Source organism: Sceloporus undulatus, chromosome 4 (genome assembly GCF_019175285.1).
Source record: "Sceloporus undulatus isolate JIND9_A2432 ecotype Alabama chromosome 4, SceUnd_v1.1, whole genome shotgun sequence".
Taxonomy (NCBI): Eukaryota; Metazoa; Chordata; class Lepidosauria; order Squamata; family Phrynosomatidae; genus Sceloporus; species Sceloporus undulatus.
Window position 1 is genome coordinate 220791613 of NC_056525.1, and position 16952 is coordinate 220808564.

Sequence of the window (16952 nt, forward strand, 5' to 3'; positions counted from 1 at the left end):
AATGGAAAATAGTTGTGGTGCCAAATATCCAGTGGTTCTGAACACCTGAATTAAAGACTGATGTTTGAATTGTCATGCCAAATGTCATGCTGATTGATTTTAAAGAAATTGAGTGCTAAGCTTCAGATCCGGCATAACCTCACTGACATTAATCCAGGAGTGGCTGGACCAGAATAATGACTGTGGATAACAGCATATGCTTATTTCTGCTGCTTACAGCTTGTTATTTCATTTTACTAAATGCCCAATAATTGCATGTAGCTGGAAAGCACATATGCCAGCAGACTGGGAACACTTCCTAACGCTAATTGATTTGCAGAGGAGCCCTTTCCATGGCCAATAATTAATAATAACGATAACATTTTTGCATTAACAAACCTGGCATATATGGCTAAGTTCCCTCATTTTAGTTTTTAATAGGACTTTATCCAGGTCAAATTCAGTATGAGTAAGGATATTTAGGAGTTGGCTCAGAAGCACACAGAATCAAATTCTCCATTTGGTTACATCATTACAGCTGTTTTGGGTCACTCTTTCCTCTGGATCATACAGCATAGGCCTATTTTAACCCAGCTGCTGAATCAATCCATATTTTTTTAAGCTCCAAATAAGTAATTGACATAAACTAATGGAATTTTCATATGCAGATCACCTGAAAAACCAATGACAGAACAGCCCCCTGTGTGTGTTAAAGGGGTCATAAAAGTTACAGTAACAATAACTTTTTGGCTCACTGCAAAATGCAGCGTATTGGTCCCACTTTGCTCACTAGCACAGCGTACAATTTGAGGGAATTGGAGTCTCTTTTCAATCATATCTAGTTCAAAAGTTCTCACCCAGGATAAAATCTTAATAGCTTAAAATAGGCTTTGGATTCATTTTAATTCCTTCTCTTTAGCTTAGTATGTACAGCTTGTTGAAAGAAAATATAACTTTGCTGCAGAGCACAGCTGGTTGCTATCTTAAGGGCTTGCTTCATCATTGCTGAAATTACTTTAGCAGGTAAGAAAGAATGAGAAGCCAGCATGCGCATGGGAAAACCATTCATTGTATGTCAATGCAGGTACCTGTAATAAACCTGTAAAACAGAATCATTGGGAAATGTCAACCCTGAGAATACTACATTTTGATGACATTGGATTTTTGTCCCCACAGAGAACCCTGGTCCAGCCACAAGTAAGCACTTTTAAATCCCATTGATTTCAACAAGGGAGTTAAGCACATACTTTTTTCTCTTTACCATTGTAATCAATGAGACATGGCTCCATCATGCCGTTTTATATATTACACAAGGGGAATGTTGAGCTTGGGAAAGTTACTGTTTGGGACTGTAAGTCCTCAAATCACCCAGCCAGCTTAACTGTTTTTCCAAACTCCAGGGAAATGTTCATCATTCTGAGAGGTAGCAGAAGAGAACCATGCAATGAATCTCTGGGCACTGTGCTTCCAGGAACACAGGAGTCCTTCTCCCTAGCAGGAATCAATGTCAGGCCACCCTGGTTTAGGGGAAGTCAAGGAGTTTCACAAGAGGTCAGCCATCAGTTTCAGGAGCCCTAGCCAGTGTCCCCAATGCCAAAGTGTCCTCAGTGGAATGACTGGCAGCCATTCACTTGGAAAACAGTGTTTTGATTAGACCTAAACCTGCACCTGCCCTTTATAAATCTTCACTCCAGTTTCTTATAGGACAACACTCTTAAAAAAATTCCCCCAACCCTTTTTATGAAAATGTTTCTGCCTGTTTTCTTCCTCTTTTCCAGCTTAGTGTCATAAATCCAAATATTAGTTCCAACTAGAGTAGACACACTGAATCAGGACTTACATATTTTTCATTGATTCAGTGGGTTTACTTTAGCTGAGAATAACAATGTCATTCAGAGCTTTGGGAGCAGAAGAGAACTCAACTCATTTGGCGATACTCTATCTGCCTCCCATTGCTTGGGCAAGTTAGAGAAGGGAAGGGGAACCTTCAGCCTCCCAAATGTTGACCTTTCCCTTAGTGCCACTGCCTTCACAGGGATGTTTGGTGGGAACATAGGAGAGTGCCTTCTCAGTGGCTTCTTCTAGGCTTTGGAAAATTCTGCTTAGAGAGGCTAGGATGGCTCCCTCTTTGCTATTTTTCTAAGTGAAAACTTTTCTCTTCCCATAGACTTTTAGGAACTGATTGCAAAGACTTTTAATGGTGGGTGCCCTTTTATTGACTTGTCCTTTGTCTTTTTAATGGATTTGTTTTAAATGGTTTTGGATTGTCTCATCATAGAGTTTTCATGTAAAAGACATTCAGTATTGGTTTACCAATTCCTTCTTCTGTGGCATCCTAACACAAATCTGCATGTACAGCGCTGTGTAAATTTACAGCGCTTCATAAATAAAGGTTAATAATAATAATAATAATAATAATAATAATAATAATAATAAGTGCCACTGCCATTGCCTTTGGGAGACCCTCAGCTGGTGTCACTTCCTACTGCTGCTGCCCAGTAGGAAATCAGGCCTGAACTCTCCCTACAAGCCAAAATGATTAACCTGAGACCATCGTACTTTGGACATACCATGAAAAAGAATGATTCATTAGAAAACACAATAATGTTTGGTAAGGTGGAAAGCAGCAAGAAAAGGGGAAGAATGCACTAGCATTACAGATGGATTGACTCAGTCCAGAAAGCCATATCCCTGAGTTTGCAAGATCTTAGCATGGCTGTTCATAACAGGGACACTTGGAGGTCTTTCATTTATAGGGTTGCTATACAGTAAATGCAACCCTGAACAGTTTGAGGTAGGTTGACTCCATTTTAGAAATAATTTTGGTAGGTCTTTAAATATGACTTTCTATGTGATTTTATCAGTATTTGTTTTAGTGTCTGTTAAGCCCCCTTGAGTCTAGTAGTGGGGGGAAAGTGATATTTGAATGAATGAATGAATGAATGAATGGTATAATTAATACCACCACTACCACCACAATAATAATAAGAGAGATGAACTTTTGTACCTCAACATTGACTAGGCTTGTAAGATTGGATGGAAAAGTGGATCAGAGGGCCATGAGGTTCCTGACCCAGAGTGATCCACAGTAGACCTGAGCCAGAGTGAAAAAGAAGAGTTGAAACTCGGGAGCTGGGTTTTACGTAAGGATGCATAAATAGGGATGGTTTAGTCAAATACTCAAATACTCTCCTATTTGAAAGTGATGCAGGGGAACAGGGGGTGCTAAATAGTTCTGACACTTTGAGTGGGTTAAGATGTGTACACTGACCTGCCAAAATAGCACTAATAGTGAAGAACATGTAATTCATTGGAATGACATCTCCAGGATCATGGAGCTTCATTGCTTGGTTCAAGAACCTAGGAGAAGAAAGATAATGCATTTTTACAAACCTGTCAATAAGAATACAAAACCTAAGCAAGCCTTCCCCAAACTGGTGTCCTCCAAATATACTGGCCAAAAACTTCCATGGGCTGAGATCCCACTATGCAGTTTTCACCCAGTATTCACATATTGCAAAGTGTGTAAGATAATTTCTTTGTTTTTGTTTTTATTTTGCAGAGAAAACAGCAAATGTGAACAAAAACCAGCATGGCTGTGTGAAAACAGGGTTTTGGGGTGCAAAATCCCACAATTCTTTCATACAAAGTGTATTTCTGCCCAGTATAATATCTCAAAATACTCTGGGATGTGTGAAGGTCAGATGAAAACTGCAGAATTCTTCCCACAATTTTATTCTTTCTTTTATTCCAAGTAGTAGGAAGCTCTGCTGTGATCCTGTTGGGCCATTACAAATGCTTAACCTAGAGTTATGCACTTGTGACTGTTTTATTTTCCTGATCCCTAAGTAGCTCTAGTTTAGGGGATACATAGGAACCATGAAAGTCCCCCAGTCCCCTCTTAAAGGGCAACAACTGTTGTGATTAACAGGGATTTGTTCCCTTGTTGTTCTGTAAGCAGCTGGCTGGTGGTCCCACCCACCTTTCTATGAGTGATCTCCAGCATGAGGGGGAATTGTTACAGAGATCCTGCTTCTGCTTGTCACACTGGAGTTTACTCACAGGAGGGAGTGCAAATGTCTATTAGCTGCTTCCCAATAAACAGGAGAACTGACACCTATTGATTGCAGTATCTACTGCCTGGTAAGTGAGCATTGGGGGGACTGGGACAGGATTCACAAAAGCATTCTTTACTGAACTGGGATTTCTTTTTGAGGTCTACTTCCTGACTGATTAACCTGATTTTGCTGGTTAGAGGGCATAATAATTCTTATTGTACAGGGTAGGAGACAGGCATTCAGATAAAAGAAGCCACCTCATTGAAATTATTATTCACTTTGACCAAAAATGCTTCTCTCATTTTGTCTGTTTTGTGTAGAACTGGCATTTACCAAAAATCCCACGGTCACAGCAGGCAAACACCATATAATTAAGAAAGACTAGATGAATTGGGAGCAAACATGGGTATCAAATTGGGAGCATCCAAAATATGCATCATTTATAAGCCCTCACAGCAGAACCACTCCTTTCCACACTTATAAGTAACACTGAGAAGCAACATATTTCAAAGATTCAGCTTACACCAGTGTATTCACCAGTATGAAGAGACAGATTATTGTAGGGTAAACATGGGCAGCAAGTTCTGAATATTCAAAATGCTCTTTACAAGAGTGTCTGCACTGCATCCACCCTTCTCCATTCCTACTATGAAGGCAGCAGCCCAGCAGCAGATGCCTATTCAGCACAAGATGTCAGTGGGATCATAGAATCATAGAGTTGAAAGAGACCACAAGGGCCATCCAGTCCAACACCCTGCCATGCAGGAATACACAAATCACTCTCAACAGATGGCCATCCAGCCTCTGCTTTAAGACCTTCAAAGAAGAAGAGCCCACCAGAATGCAAGACAGCATACTCCACTGTGGAACAGCTCTTACCATCAGAGAGTTCTTCCTAGTGTTTCTGTGGAATTCCTATTCAAAGTGCTAAACCCATTTGGGGATCAGGTTCAGAACACTGAATAGTTCCCTTTGAAGTTCAGAGTAAAAGTCCAGAATGGATTCACTGTATCACTGACACCAGAGCCATCAGCCTCTGCTGCACTCTATAGTGCACTCTATAGACAACAATTTTGAGATGTGGCAGTGTGTCTGAGAGGGAAGGAGCAGTCCTTCTAACTAGGGTTTCCATTTTACAAGCATTGTTCAGAAAGGACAGCTTGAAAATTTGGAGTGAATACTTTGGAAAGAACAAAAAGAACAGAGGGAGACAACTGCCCTTATGTCTTCTTATCAGGGTTAGAATCATAGAATTGGAAGAGACCACAAGGGCCATCCAGTCCAACTCCCTGTCATGCAGGAAATCTGAATCAAAGCATCCCCAACAGATAGCCATCCAGCTTCTATTTAAAGACCTCCAAGAAAGGAGACTCCACTACACTCCGAGGGAGTTTGTTCCACTGTTGAACAGCCCTTACTGTCAGCAAGTTCCTCCTAATGTTGAGGTGGAATATCTTTTCCTGGAACTTGCATGACTAGGGTTGCCATAATTCTCTAGTAAAAACCGGGACAAAATGTAGGACACAATTTAGACCAAAATATAGTACAATTGTAGGATAAAATTTAGCCCAAAATATAGGACATTTAAGAAAAATGGAGAACCTTAAATGTCCTACATTTTGGGCTAAATTTTATCCTACAATTGTACTATATTTTGGTCTAAATTTTGTCCTACATTTTATCCCAGTTTTTAGTAGAGAATTATGGTAACCCTACTTGCATCCATTGCTACGGGTCCTAGTCTCTGGAGCAGCAGAAAACAAGTTAGCTAGACAGCTGGTTGGTGAATCCAAGCAACAGGATATAAAACAAACTGCTCTAGCAGATCTCTTATGTTCTTAATTGTGGCTTACCTAAAAGCATCCTATGTGCAGATAACAGTGATAAGATTTGAAGCACCAATTTTGCCTCTCACACATTTTGCTACTTGCTTGCTCCAGCTCTTAAAGAATAGCTTGCTACCAAACCTAACTCAAACCTCATCATAGCAATTAATTTAAACAGTCCCCTTTTGCAACATCTTCATGCAAAAGTGTTGTGTTGGATTTCTTCAGGCTGACATTGGAACAAATGGCCAAAAATAATGAGGTGTTCGCAGTGACTTTAAAATCATGACTATCCCATGAATGTGCAGGATTTTATTTTATTTTTAAAGTTCCATGGAGACTGCTCAGCAGTTGCTAAAATAGCCATGCAGTCACTCCTAATGTCTAAAACAGACTAGAAGCTGGTCTGATATATCATAGGCAATTTGTAGTACTGTTGTATTTAAAAGATGCACAATATTTTCTACTTCTACTTCAGGTGTAAGGTCTTGATCCAACTTCTTTGGGCTGTGGTAGTTTTCCCCAGGTGTTTATGCTTCAGTGGCTTTTTCTTCCTAACCAATCATTGAGTACCTGGATAAAGTTTGTTTGCCTGCATTTACCCAGATAAATAATGACATAATGTAGCATTCCTGTGTTCAAAGTGCTTAACCCATTAATTTACAACAGTTCTGTAAAGCCCAGACTGATTATCATGGGAGTGTAGGAATTCATTTTATATTGGCTCAGATTATTTCCCCAACTAGCATAGTATTTTCTGCTCTGATTTGCAGCATCGCTTTGGGGTCTGAGACAGTAAATCCATACAGCAGGTTTGTGTGTGATGTTGAGAGAGTGATTTGACCTGGTTAGTTTGTGATAGGGTTAGAAAGAATGTTTGACATTGTTTCTTGGTAAAAAAAAAAAAAAAAAAAAGGGGGGGGGAGACTAGATTCCTGTTGGGGAATTACGAATGTGTAAGCACCGTAGCTACAGTGCAACAAGGATCTCATTGGGTTAGAGCATTCTTCCCCATTCAGTGTCTGCCAAATGTCTTGGACTACAACTCCTTTCATTCTCCAATCAGCATGTGCAATAGAGGAGTTCAATGCATTTGGAGGGCATTGGGTTGGGAAAAACTATGGACTTTATCACATGGGAAGCAATCCTGTGAATAAAGCGCATTTAATTCCATTAATATCCCACAAGAGTGGGATGATTTTCAGATGATGTCCCCCGATGTCACCATTATTGGGACATTATCCCATGAATAAAGTGGCAAAATCACACCACTTTTTATTTTCAGGATTTTCCCATGAATAAACAGCAGTACAATTTTGCTGCTTTACTTATGGGATAATGTCTTGTGGGATATGGATGGGATTAAATGTACTTTATTCACGGGGAGAGTACACTTACCTCCCATGTGATAAAGTCCTATGTTAGAGTACAGCTCTAGTATACTCAGATCTCCATAACTGAACCAAAATAAATAAACAAATAAATAAAAAATAAAGATTTCTCCATCAGTCTCCATCTGTTCTATGGAGATCATGCCAAGAAGTGAAAGTGCGTGTTGCTACAACCTGTAAATGCAGAGCATGAGGGGAGGAATTAGAAAAAGTATTTCTGGGTGTTAGTGATGGACAGCGAGTCTATGAGCAATAGTAAATGTCAGAGTGAGAAAGCAGCAGGAAGACAATAAAGCTCAGCTGGCTTGATCTGTGCAAGTGCATTTAGGAAAAACCTGCATGGCTAGTTAATAGCAGAATAAAGCATCATGATCATAAATCAAAGCTAGAAGTGAACTCATAATAATGCATCTGTGCCTGAAATAAGCAGCACTGAGTTTGGCAAGGACCTGTCAAGAGTTGGCTGTATTTCTAAACCATGCGACTAAGCATTAAATAAAAATTAGCACATATGGCTGATGATGGGAAAACAAGTTAGTACATGAACATATATATTTACACACACATACAGAGGTTTTTTAAAAAACTTACTTGACTTGAAATACACATGTTAACACCATTAGAATGAGCATGAGATAGAAAATAGGGTAAGTCAACTGCATGTTCCCCTTCACAGAAAGTGTTATCATGGCTGCCACAGCTTTCACTGAAATGATGGTCATAGATGCTGGAAGGAAATAAACAAACAATACATACATAATCCACCACCTGAATGATTTATGCATACAAACGAACCAAATAGCTAAACACTCAAATGTCTCCTATATTAATGTGTGAATATCAGTATCAGTATTGTTGTTATACTGCCATTTATGCAATTGTTAGTGCTGGTGTATCCAAGTGCCTTTTAAGTCACACATCATTTTTCTACAAAATGGTCATTAGTGGAAAATTTGGTGCATGGATGGGATGGGGAAACAAAAGTACATAAGCAAATACAAAGGCTTCTGAAACATTTTGCAGAATATATTATGGAATGACATACTCCAGCAGAATGATAGGGGCAGACCTAACACTTTGACAAAAGTGAAAAGGGGATGTCCTATATCACACTTATCTGAGAAAGAGACTCACTGAATTGAGAGGAACTTCCTTCTGAGAAGACATTCATACAATCACCTTGTACATTAATTGCATCTACTTCCCATTGAAATTGAATCATTTCCTGTATTGCTATGTCCTCCCTCCAGTCCATCTCCCCTGATCCAGGCCTCCAGGACTCAATCTTGGTAATGAAGGGGGAAAACAGGCTCTTAAACTGAGCCCTCATAAAGACACGAGACAGTTAAGACCAGGATTGGATGAGGAAAATAAAGAAGAATATCTTCTTTTCATCCCGCCACCCTCATACATAGATCTCATTGGAACAGGCCTCGGAGGTTGAGAGGAACTGCTGGCCCTCATCCCCTTCCCCACGACCACTCCCTTCTCCTTTTGTGTCGTGTCTTTTTAGATTGTAAGCCTTAGGGCAGGGAACCATCCAATTAAAAAGATTGTATGTACAGTGCTGTGTAAATTTACAGCGCTTTATAAATAAAGGTTAATAATAATAATAATAATAATAATAATAATAATAATAATAATAATAATAATAGAAATGGATAGAACTTAAGTTGCAACTAAATACACCCATGGATTTCAACCAAATAGAAGGTCAGCTTACTTAGGGTACAAATCCTAAACATATTGTACATACATGGGCACAACCCTTGCTATACTCAATGTGGCTTAATCTGAGGAGATGTGTACAGGTGTCATGGGGCTTTGAAATTAATTCAACCCTGTATATTTTACCTCCTAGCCTTTAGACTGGTCATTTAGGCTTCTGGTCAGTGGCCTTGACACCTTAGAAAAGTTCTCACAGCTCCCATGTCACTTTTTTCCTACACCTCTAAATAACTGCCCGTGTTGGCTGGGGACTCTAGGATACATAGTCAAAAAAGTTACATTTCTAAAAGCTGTCCTACTCAGTTTTCCATTTGTTCCTATACAGTTCTACATAGCAGCACTTACCTATTCAAGCCACACAAATTTCTATACAACAACCAAACATATTGTTTAACAAGGATGCTTTCAGGAAAACGAATACTGTACCTCAGTTGTTCCTAACTCTCTTTTTTGGTGGCAAGTTAATAGAGTTCCCAGCTTGGGACTTCTCCCCCACAGGAGACTAGGTTGGCTCTCTCTCTCTGCTCACTTTCAGCCAAGAGGCCAAAAGTTTTGTGTTTTTTTAATTTGGACAAGCCATTTGCTATTAACTGGTTGTAGCAGAAAAATCTGTTAATGGGAAGTGCTGTGCCTTTATGTTCTTTGTTATGTTTTAAATGTTTCTAAAACTTGAGAATAAATTAATGTTTTTAATAGAAATGCTTTTTAAAAATTGGTTAATTTTTGTATTATAAACCATTTTAGCTGTACAGGTTGAGTCTTCTTTGTCCAGAATTCCAGAATCCAAAATATTCCAAAATCTAAAATGGTCCACATTTGACTGAGATAGTGCTTTCTGATAGTTCAGTGAACACAAACTTTGTTTCATGCACAAAATTATTAAAAATATTATGTATAAAATTACTTTCAGGCTATGTGTATAAGGTGTATATAAAACATAAATTAACTTCAAGTTTAGACTTGGGTCCTATCTCTAAGATCTCATTGTGTATATGCAAATATTCCAAAAATCTGTCAAAATCCGAAATCCAAAACACTTCTGGACCCAAGCATTTTGGATAAGGGAATCTCAACCTGCATTTTGTTTTAACTTGTGCTGCAAGCTGTCTTGGGCAGGATATAAATAAATTAAATAAACAACTAATAGATTGTATAATATTCCAGTGAATATAACGTCAGGTCTGGGTATGGCTGCCCTTTGTTACAGAACAATTTTAGCTATTAGGCCCTGTTCTGCAGCTCTTGTATCAAACATAGGTGCCAAGGTTAAATATACAGGAGAAAAAATCCCAATGAGTTCCATGTTGGCGTGTAGCTTTCTGCAAATGGTGTAAAAAAAAAGACCAATAAAACCTGCCATTTCCGTCTTTCCTGCTGACAGCTATATTGCTGGAAGGTGAAGATATTAAAGTAGACAGTATTATCAGCGACTGGCGGGGCCATTTCCACCCAACTTCTATATAAGTTTAACGATCAGACATAGGAAGCCCCGAAGAGCCTTTTAAAAATATTAAATACAGAAATTTGTTCTCCTGGTGAATGCTGAACCAAAGAGGGGGATGAATTGGTTTTGCTGACTCTGATAACAGATCTCATCTACTGAGCGCTGCAGCAGCTGAAAAGTGACATCATTTGTAACAGCAGGAAGCTCAGAAATCCTACTTGTTCGCTCTCTCAATACTGTAAATTCCAGATTAGGCATGAAGCAAGGTGGTTCTCAATGAGCCAGTTTCCAGAGCTGAATTTTATAGTAACACTTTTCTGCTCCCATTCCAGGGAAAATAAAACCTTCTCCTTGCCAATGAAACACAGACCATTCTGCTTATTAAGATTAGCATGGCAGACATGTGAAAAGCCCTGTGACTTCTGGCAATTTGTACATATGGATAAGACAGGAGGAGAGAGACTTAACCTGAGCTTTCATAGAACTCACCCACAAAATAGGACAGCATGACTATCTTGCTGGTTTAATCTTTTGAATGCATATCATGAGGTGCTGTGGCTACCTAAGTTTATAAACCTGTATCATTTGGCGATACCAGCTACAGTTGATGAGAGGTCAAAAACCTCTGAAGAATCAGAGCCACCCACTCCTAATGTCAATTCATAGAGGTTTTATCCATGGCAATTATAGCTACATGGATCTTCCGTGGTCACAGGCTGCATTTCACTGAATAGCCACCATAGAGTAGGAACAGGGAGGCTGTTGTGTCCAGTTTGTGGGCTTTCTTATTTAACATTTTTAATTTGGTCCAGCAAGTCTCTTCCTAAAGTCCATTTTTAAAAAGCAAACTAAACAAGAACAGTAGAATATATTATTTAAAACCAGCATTTGGCTACAACTAGTTACAAATAACTATTTATCATTAACTCATTTCCACACTGAATGACGTATCACTGCTTTGTGTTACAATCATAACATAATTTCACTCCTCCAGCAGTGCAACTGTATCCTTTTAGCTACTTTTATAGTTACAGAATTGCCTCATTAAATGGTGGAGGAGAAATGTCATATAGTTAAAATGCTTGCATGTGCTTTCCTCATGCTGTTGAACAGAAACATCCAGTTGTTATTGTTGTTTTTAAAAAGAGTGACAGATAGTTACTTTCACAAATTTGTAACTATAGTACCATGCAGGCCTCCAACCTTCAACTAATTATGTTTTCAAAGTAACTCTACAATTCTATTACTGTTGTAAAGCAGCTGAGTAGCAGCTTGTCATTGCTCTGTGTTTGTTAGTTGGTCCCAATAAAGGTACAATACCTGTCTTATTGAGATCACTGGAAGAAAAATTCACTCGCTTTTATAGCTTAAGCCAAGTGTTTCTGGACTGTCAATCAGAAAACAATTTGAAAGTACTTCCTCCTAAAAGCTGCTTAGTAGTCAAATGTGGCCCAGCCCTCCATGCTCACTCCATGCCACACAACTATCATCATTTCAGTGTCCCAGTTCCTTTAGGTAGCTATTAAAATTCTGGTCCAGTCCATCTGTTACTTTAGGATGTTCTGTCAGCAAAATAGCTTTAACTGTACTATTGATCTCATGATACTGTATGTAGGCTGTGAGCCAGTGGTGACATATGAAATCACCCTCTATTTGCTTGTAGAAATATTCTGGAAACCAGCTGCTCCAGTGCCACTGTTGTATTTCATATAGCAATCATGCTTGCTATCAGAAAACTGAAACAGACACAAAGTATAGATGACAGAAATGGGCCAAGATTTTATACAGTTGCTGGTGGAGTCGGGTGAAGAACACTTTTCTGCTAGGCGTCCCCTTCCAACCTAAAGAATAGCTTCAACTGAGGGCACTAGGACACACCTTCACAACAGATCAATGGCCAGTATGAGCAGGAGGGTTATGAGTACAATGTGGCATAGTTTTGCAGATGGGGGGGGGGGGAAAGAACTATCCCCTCCCAGACTTGTTTCTTTTTTCCTAGCTGAAAAACTATACTTAGCTCATGCCTGGGATCCACTTGTTCCTACCAGACCTTGAAAGATCCCTGGTGGCACAATGGTTAAATGCCTGTACTGCAGCCATTCACTGTATCCTTATCAGGTGAATCCCAGCCAAGGGCTCAGGGTTGACTCAGCCTAGCATCCTTCAGAGGTTGCTAAAATGAGTACCCAGCTTGTTGGGGGCAATTAGCTTACATATTGTAAACCGCTTAGGGAGTGCTTAAGTACATTGATAAGTGGCATAGAAAGGTACTTGCTATTGCTATATTGTTAAATGCCAGCTGAGACTGAACCTGGTGGATGGTCATTGTGCAAGGAGGTACTGGATACTTCCTTCTGCAATAACCTTAAATGAATCACACCAGGGAAAGTAACGAGAGCATACTGGGATGCTCCCATCATTATTGTGCTAGTGTGCTAAGATTATCAGACAATATTGCATGTCGTCATAATGTCATCATTATCAGGTGAATAAAAAGGAAGTCTGCGGCTGCTTTTTATTCATGGGACTTTCCTGTGAATAAAAATCACCCATAGAATTCCTCTTTATTCACATGATAACGACAGGATTATGGCGATGTTATGTGACATCATCTGATAATCTTAACACATTAGCATGATAGTGATAGGAGCATCCCGGTATGCTCCCATCACTTTCCCTAGTGTGATAATCTCCATAGTCCGGTGTAACAGGAGGTTATGCCAATATATGTCAGCAACATGATTCTGGCCACGCACACCTAAACACCAGGAGATTAGGCTGAGCAATCAGGGCTGCCATACAAGTGAATGTGATAGTGCATGCAGTTGTCATACATACTTTGTGCATTTGTCATGGGAAACAGCAAGGTAACCTCAGTTGATGAACCAAACATGGATCTTGAGAAAGTTGTGGAAATGCTCTGAGATATTAACTTCTCTCTCTTGCACCTGCTAAACTCAGTAGGTGAGTTCATCACCAAAGATGCATAGTAAAATATTTGCATGACTTCAAACACTTTTAAAATTGTTGCCAAAATCTGCTGCCTTACAGTGCTTGATGTAATTATAAGGCAAAATAAAACCCCCATTAAGAACTGAAACCAGTTGCTAATGCACAGTGATGTATGAAGTACAATCCACTAAGTAACCTGAGCCTAAGCTGTTAATTATAATGTGTGGATCTGAAATGTGTGTGTGTGTGCATGTGTGCCTTCAAGTTGCCTGTTGACTTATGGTGACCCTATGAATTTCAGTGATCCTATGAATGCCTGTGCCTTCCTCTGAAATATAGCCTAGAGCACCCGGTATTCATTGGCAATCTCTCATTCAACTACTAACCTGTCTCTCCCAAAATTACATCTAAATATGGGGACAAGGTGGGTCATGCTCCTGCAGATCTCCAAAAACCACAATTCCCCTGTAAAGCATTTTAGGGGACTTTTTTTTCACTTGAAAATGGATTTCTGGTCAGCATGTCTCAGTGCAGGGGATTGGCCCTCAACTCCACTGAAGCTGTCCATTCAGGGATACCAAAATCAACCAAGAATGAGCTGTGTGTGATCATCTTTTTGCATGTATGGCTTGCAGAAGTTGCCCCATGCACCTTTTAGGCAGTGGCAACACTTTTTGTCTGAATTGGCTGAGATCACACCTACTGTGCCCCAACTATCCATGATCAATGGGAAAAAGTGTTGGAGGGAACATCACAAATAACAGTCTGTTATACCTCCTCCCATTACAGATTTTGCGATCAATCATTACAAAATAATTGTACAAAAGGGATCCAAGGACCAGGGTACAAGTAATCCAAACCAAGGTTTATGAACAAGCCACATTCTTACCTAGCAGTGCCACCATTGTTAACAAAAGAACAACATGCTTTATTTCTCTTCTCTTATAGAAATACAAAAGAATGCAGAAGGCTATTACTTCAATGATCTGAAAATGGAAAAAAAGAGTAAAAAGCTTAAGTTGAGAAAGGCAAAATAAAGTCTTCAGACAAAATCTTTAATGAGATGTTACATACTTACTTCCTCCTTTGAAAGGATGAGTAAAAAGAATAACCTTTTCACCATTTACCAGATAATTATTCCCATAAACTTTGCCTACAACTAAGAGATGTTCACATTTTGCTGTCAAGTTTTCTTACCATTTCAAATGTCTGTTTTGTTTTTACAGCCTTGAAAAGATTTAAAACAAAGGATAGAGAGAGAGGAAGGGGATATGTGTTTTGCAGTAATAATCTGGCAAGCAGAGGCATCCAAGTTCATAATATAATATAGAACTATGTCCATACTTAGCGTCTTGGTTAGGAAAAGTAAATAAAGGAATGCCTCATCCAGCTGCAATGAGACAACTGCAGTTTAAGTGACCTGAAAATTGCAATCCTAAAATATGGCTCATCTTACTATCATTTGCATTAATTAACTTCACTTGTTCTTCTGTTCTACCCTAAACAATGAGACTTGGACTAAAGCTACACTTCTGTTCAGAGCACCTGCAATGGATTTGTAACTGTATACTGGCTTTCAATCACTGCCTAGCCAACTACCTGTCAAAAGTTTGCATAATAGAAAAATAGACCAGCAGAGTTTAATGGTATATTAGAAGAAGCTGTTTTGCAAGACATTTTGCAGATGAGATTGCCTTACTATTGGATATAGCCCAGCCTTGCTGCTTCATTGCCATCGGGAACACCCCTACATATATGCTCTTCCTACTTGAAAGTGGTTTCCATCTGGGCTACAGATTGAGGTTTAGTAGACACATGCTAGAGGGCAAGGCTGGCCTCACCATTAGGTACACTGAGGCAGCAAGAAACACTGGAAGCAATTACAGCAGAACTCTAAAAGTTTCAGTCTCTTGGAGGACAGAGTTGTGTGTTAAAGCTACTCTGCTGCTCCTGGACAGGAGCCGTCCTTTTGCTAGCACTGAATATGATTTCTAGTCCCAGTCCAAGTAGCCGCCATATATAATAAACAAGAACACCATCTTGTCCTTTGCTTCCAGCTACAAAATATCTGCTAGTGGGTTTGTTGTTGTCATTTGCTGTCAAGATGGCTTCATCCTATGTGACTTCTGACAGTCCTGGTCACTAACAGTCTTGTTTTGAGTGAAGATTAGTGGATTCCTTTGCGGTATTGGGGCTGGTTTTTCAATGGATCTCATAACGTGAGAGAAATGAGGTACAGACATGCAAAGGTCCCTCCAGCTACCTCTGACAATACAAGATCTGCTTAAGATCAGGTTAGATTATTGACCCATCCAGTCCAGTTGTGGCTTTCTAAGATCTCCAAAAGTGTCCCTTTTCACCACCTGCATTGGATCCTAGCAGGCAACTCTTGCTATTGGACCTAGGACCTTTTACATGCAGACCTGCACTCTGCTGTTAAACTATTCTCCTTCTTCTTGGCTACCACTCAACAGATTATCTGCTCACAGGTACATTTGTTGGGGCCATGGAAAAGGGCCCGCTTTGTGACTGCTCCCAGGCTCTAGAACTCCCTTTCTAGAGAGGTTACTTTGTGACAGTAAGGGCTGTTCAACAGTGGAACACCCTCAGAGAGTGGTGGAGTCTCTTTCTTTACTTGGAGGCTGGATGGCCATCTGTCCTGTATGCTTTGATTGAGAGTTCCTGCATGGCAGGGGGTTGGACTGGATGGCCCCTATGGTATCTTCCAACTCTATGATTCTAGACTTGCGCCCTCTTTGCTATCCTTTTGTAAGTAGACAAAGACCTTTTTCTTTCAACAGAAAGAAAACTTTGATGGTTAACTGCTTGGGCGGGGAGCAGAAGGCCTTTCATGTGCATTTGTTGTTCTTTTGAAGGGCTATGCTTTAACTGCTTTAAATTTTACTGCTAATTTAATAATATTTTAACTCTTGTATGATGTAAGTTTTTTAGCTGTATCCATTTTAACTTTAGTAAACTTCGCTGCGTTCCAGATCGAGAAAAAGGCAGGAAATAAAAACTACCAGAATCCCTCAATCAGCATGGAAACACATTAATCTGGATTTAGCTATATCATTGAGTGGCAATGTAGGCCACAGCAAAACATCTAGGATTTCCCTCTACTCTAGTTTGAAGTGAAATACAACCACTAGATCCAACACTGACTTTTCTTGGTCAAATGTTCCAAGGGGGTGCAGATTTCCCAAATATGACAATTTTGTCACTGTAGCTTGAAAGAGTCTTCTTTTGCATTGTAATCTGTTAATTTGCAAGATTGTAACTCCAATTTCAGAATTATTTCAGATCACTGATAGAACCATGTCAAAAAAAAAAAAAAGTATGGAATTTTCAAATGTTGAACTCCAGGCCATTATGAAGTTCTTGTTCCTGCAGAAAGAAAACTGCAAAGGAAAGTAATGAGTATATGATGCAAACACTGAGTGACAAGTGTCCATCATACTCAGCTGTGAAGAAGTGGTGTGTCAACTTGCAGCATGGAGATTTTAAGACAGAAGATGCAGCATAATAATAATAATAATAATAATAATAATAATAATAATAATAATAATAATAA

At 39.4% G+C, this 16952-nt stretch overlaps 2 protein-coding genes across 3 annotated transcripts in view; both read right to left on the bottom strand.

Moving 5' to 3' along the window:
- The window catches only part of STK3 (serine/threonine kinase 3), an 881840-nt gene that overhangs the window by 559340 nt on the left and 305548 nt on the right, over positions 1 to 16952 (bottom strand). The window lies entirely within an intron of this gene.
- Positions 1 to 16952, bottom strand: part of NIPAL2 (NIPA like domain containing 2) — a 38392-nt gene that overhangs the window by 2954 nt on the left and 18486 nt on the right. The window contains exons 5-7 of the mRNA XM_042464943.1: positions 14268 to 14364; positions 7846 to 7981; positions 3251 to 3339 (exon numbers count right to left, since the gene is read on the bottom strand). Coding sequence (XP_042320877.1) covers positions 3251 to 3339; positions 7846 to 7981; positions 14268 to 14364 — 322 coding nt within the window. The remainder of the gene's footprint in view (positions 1 to 3250; positions 3340 to 7845; positions 7982 to 14267; positions 14365 to 16952) is intronic.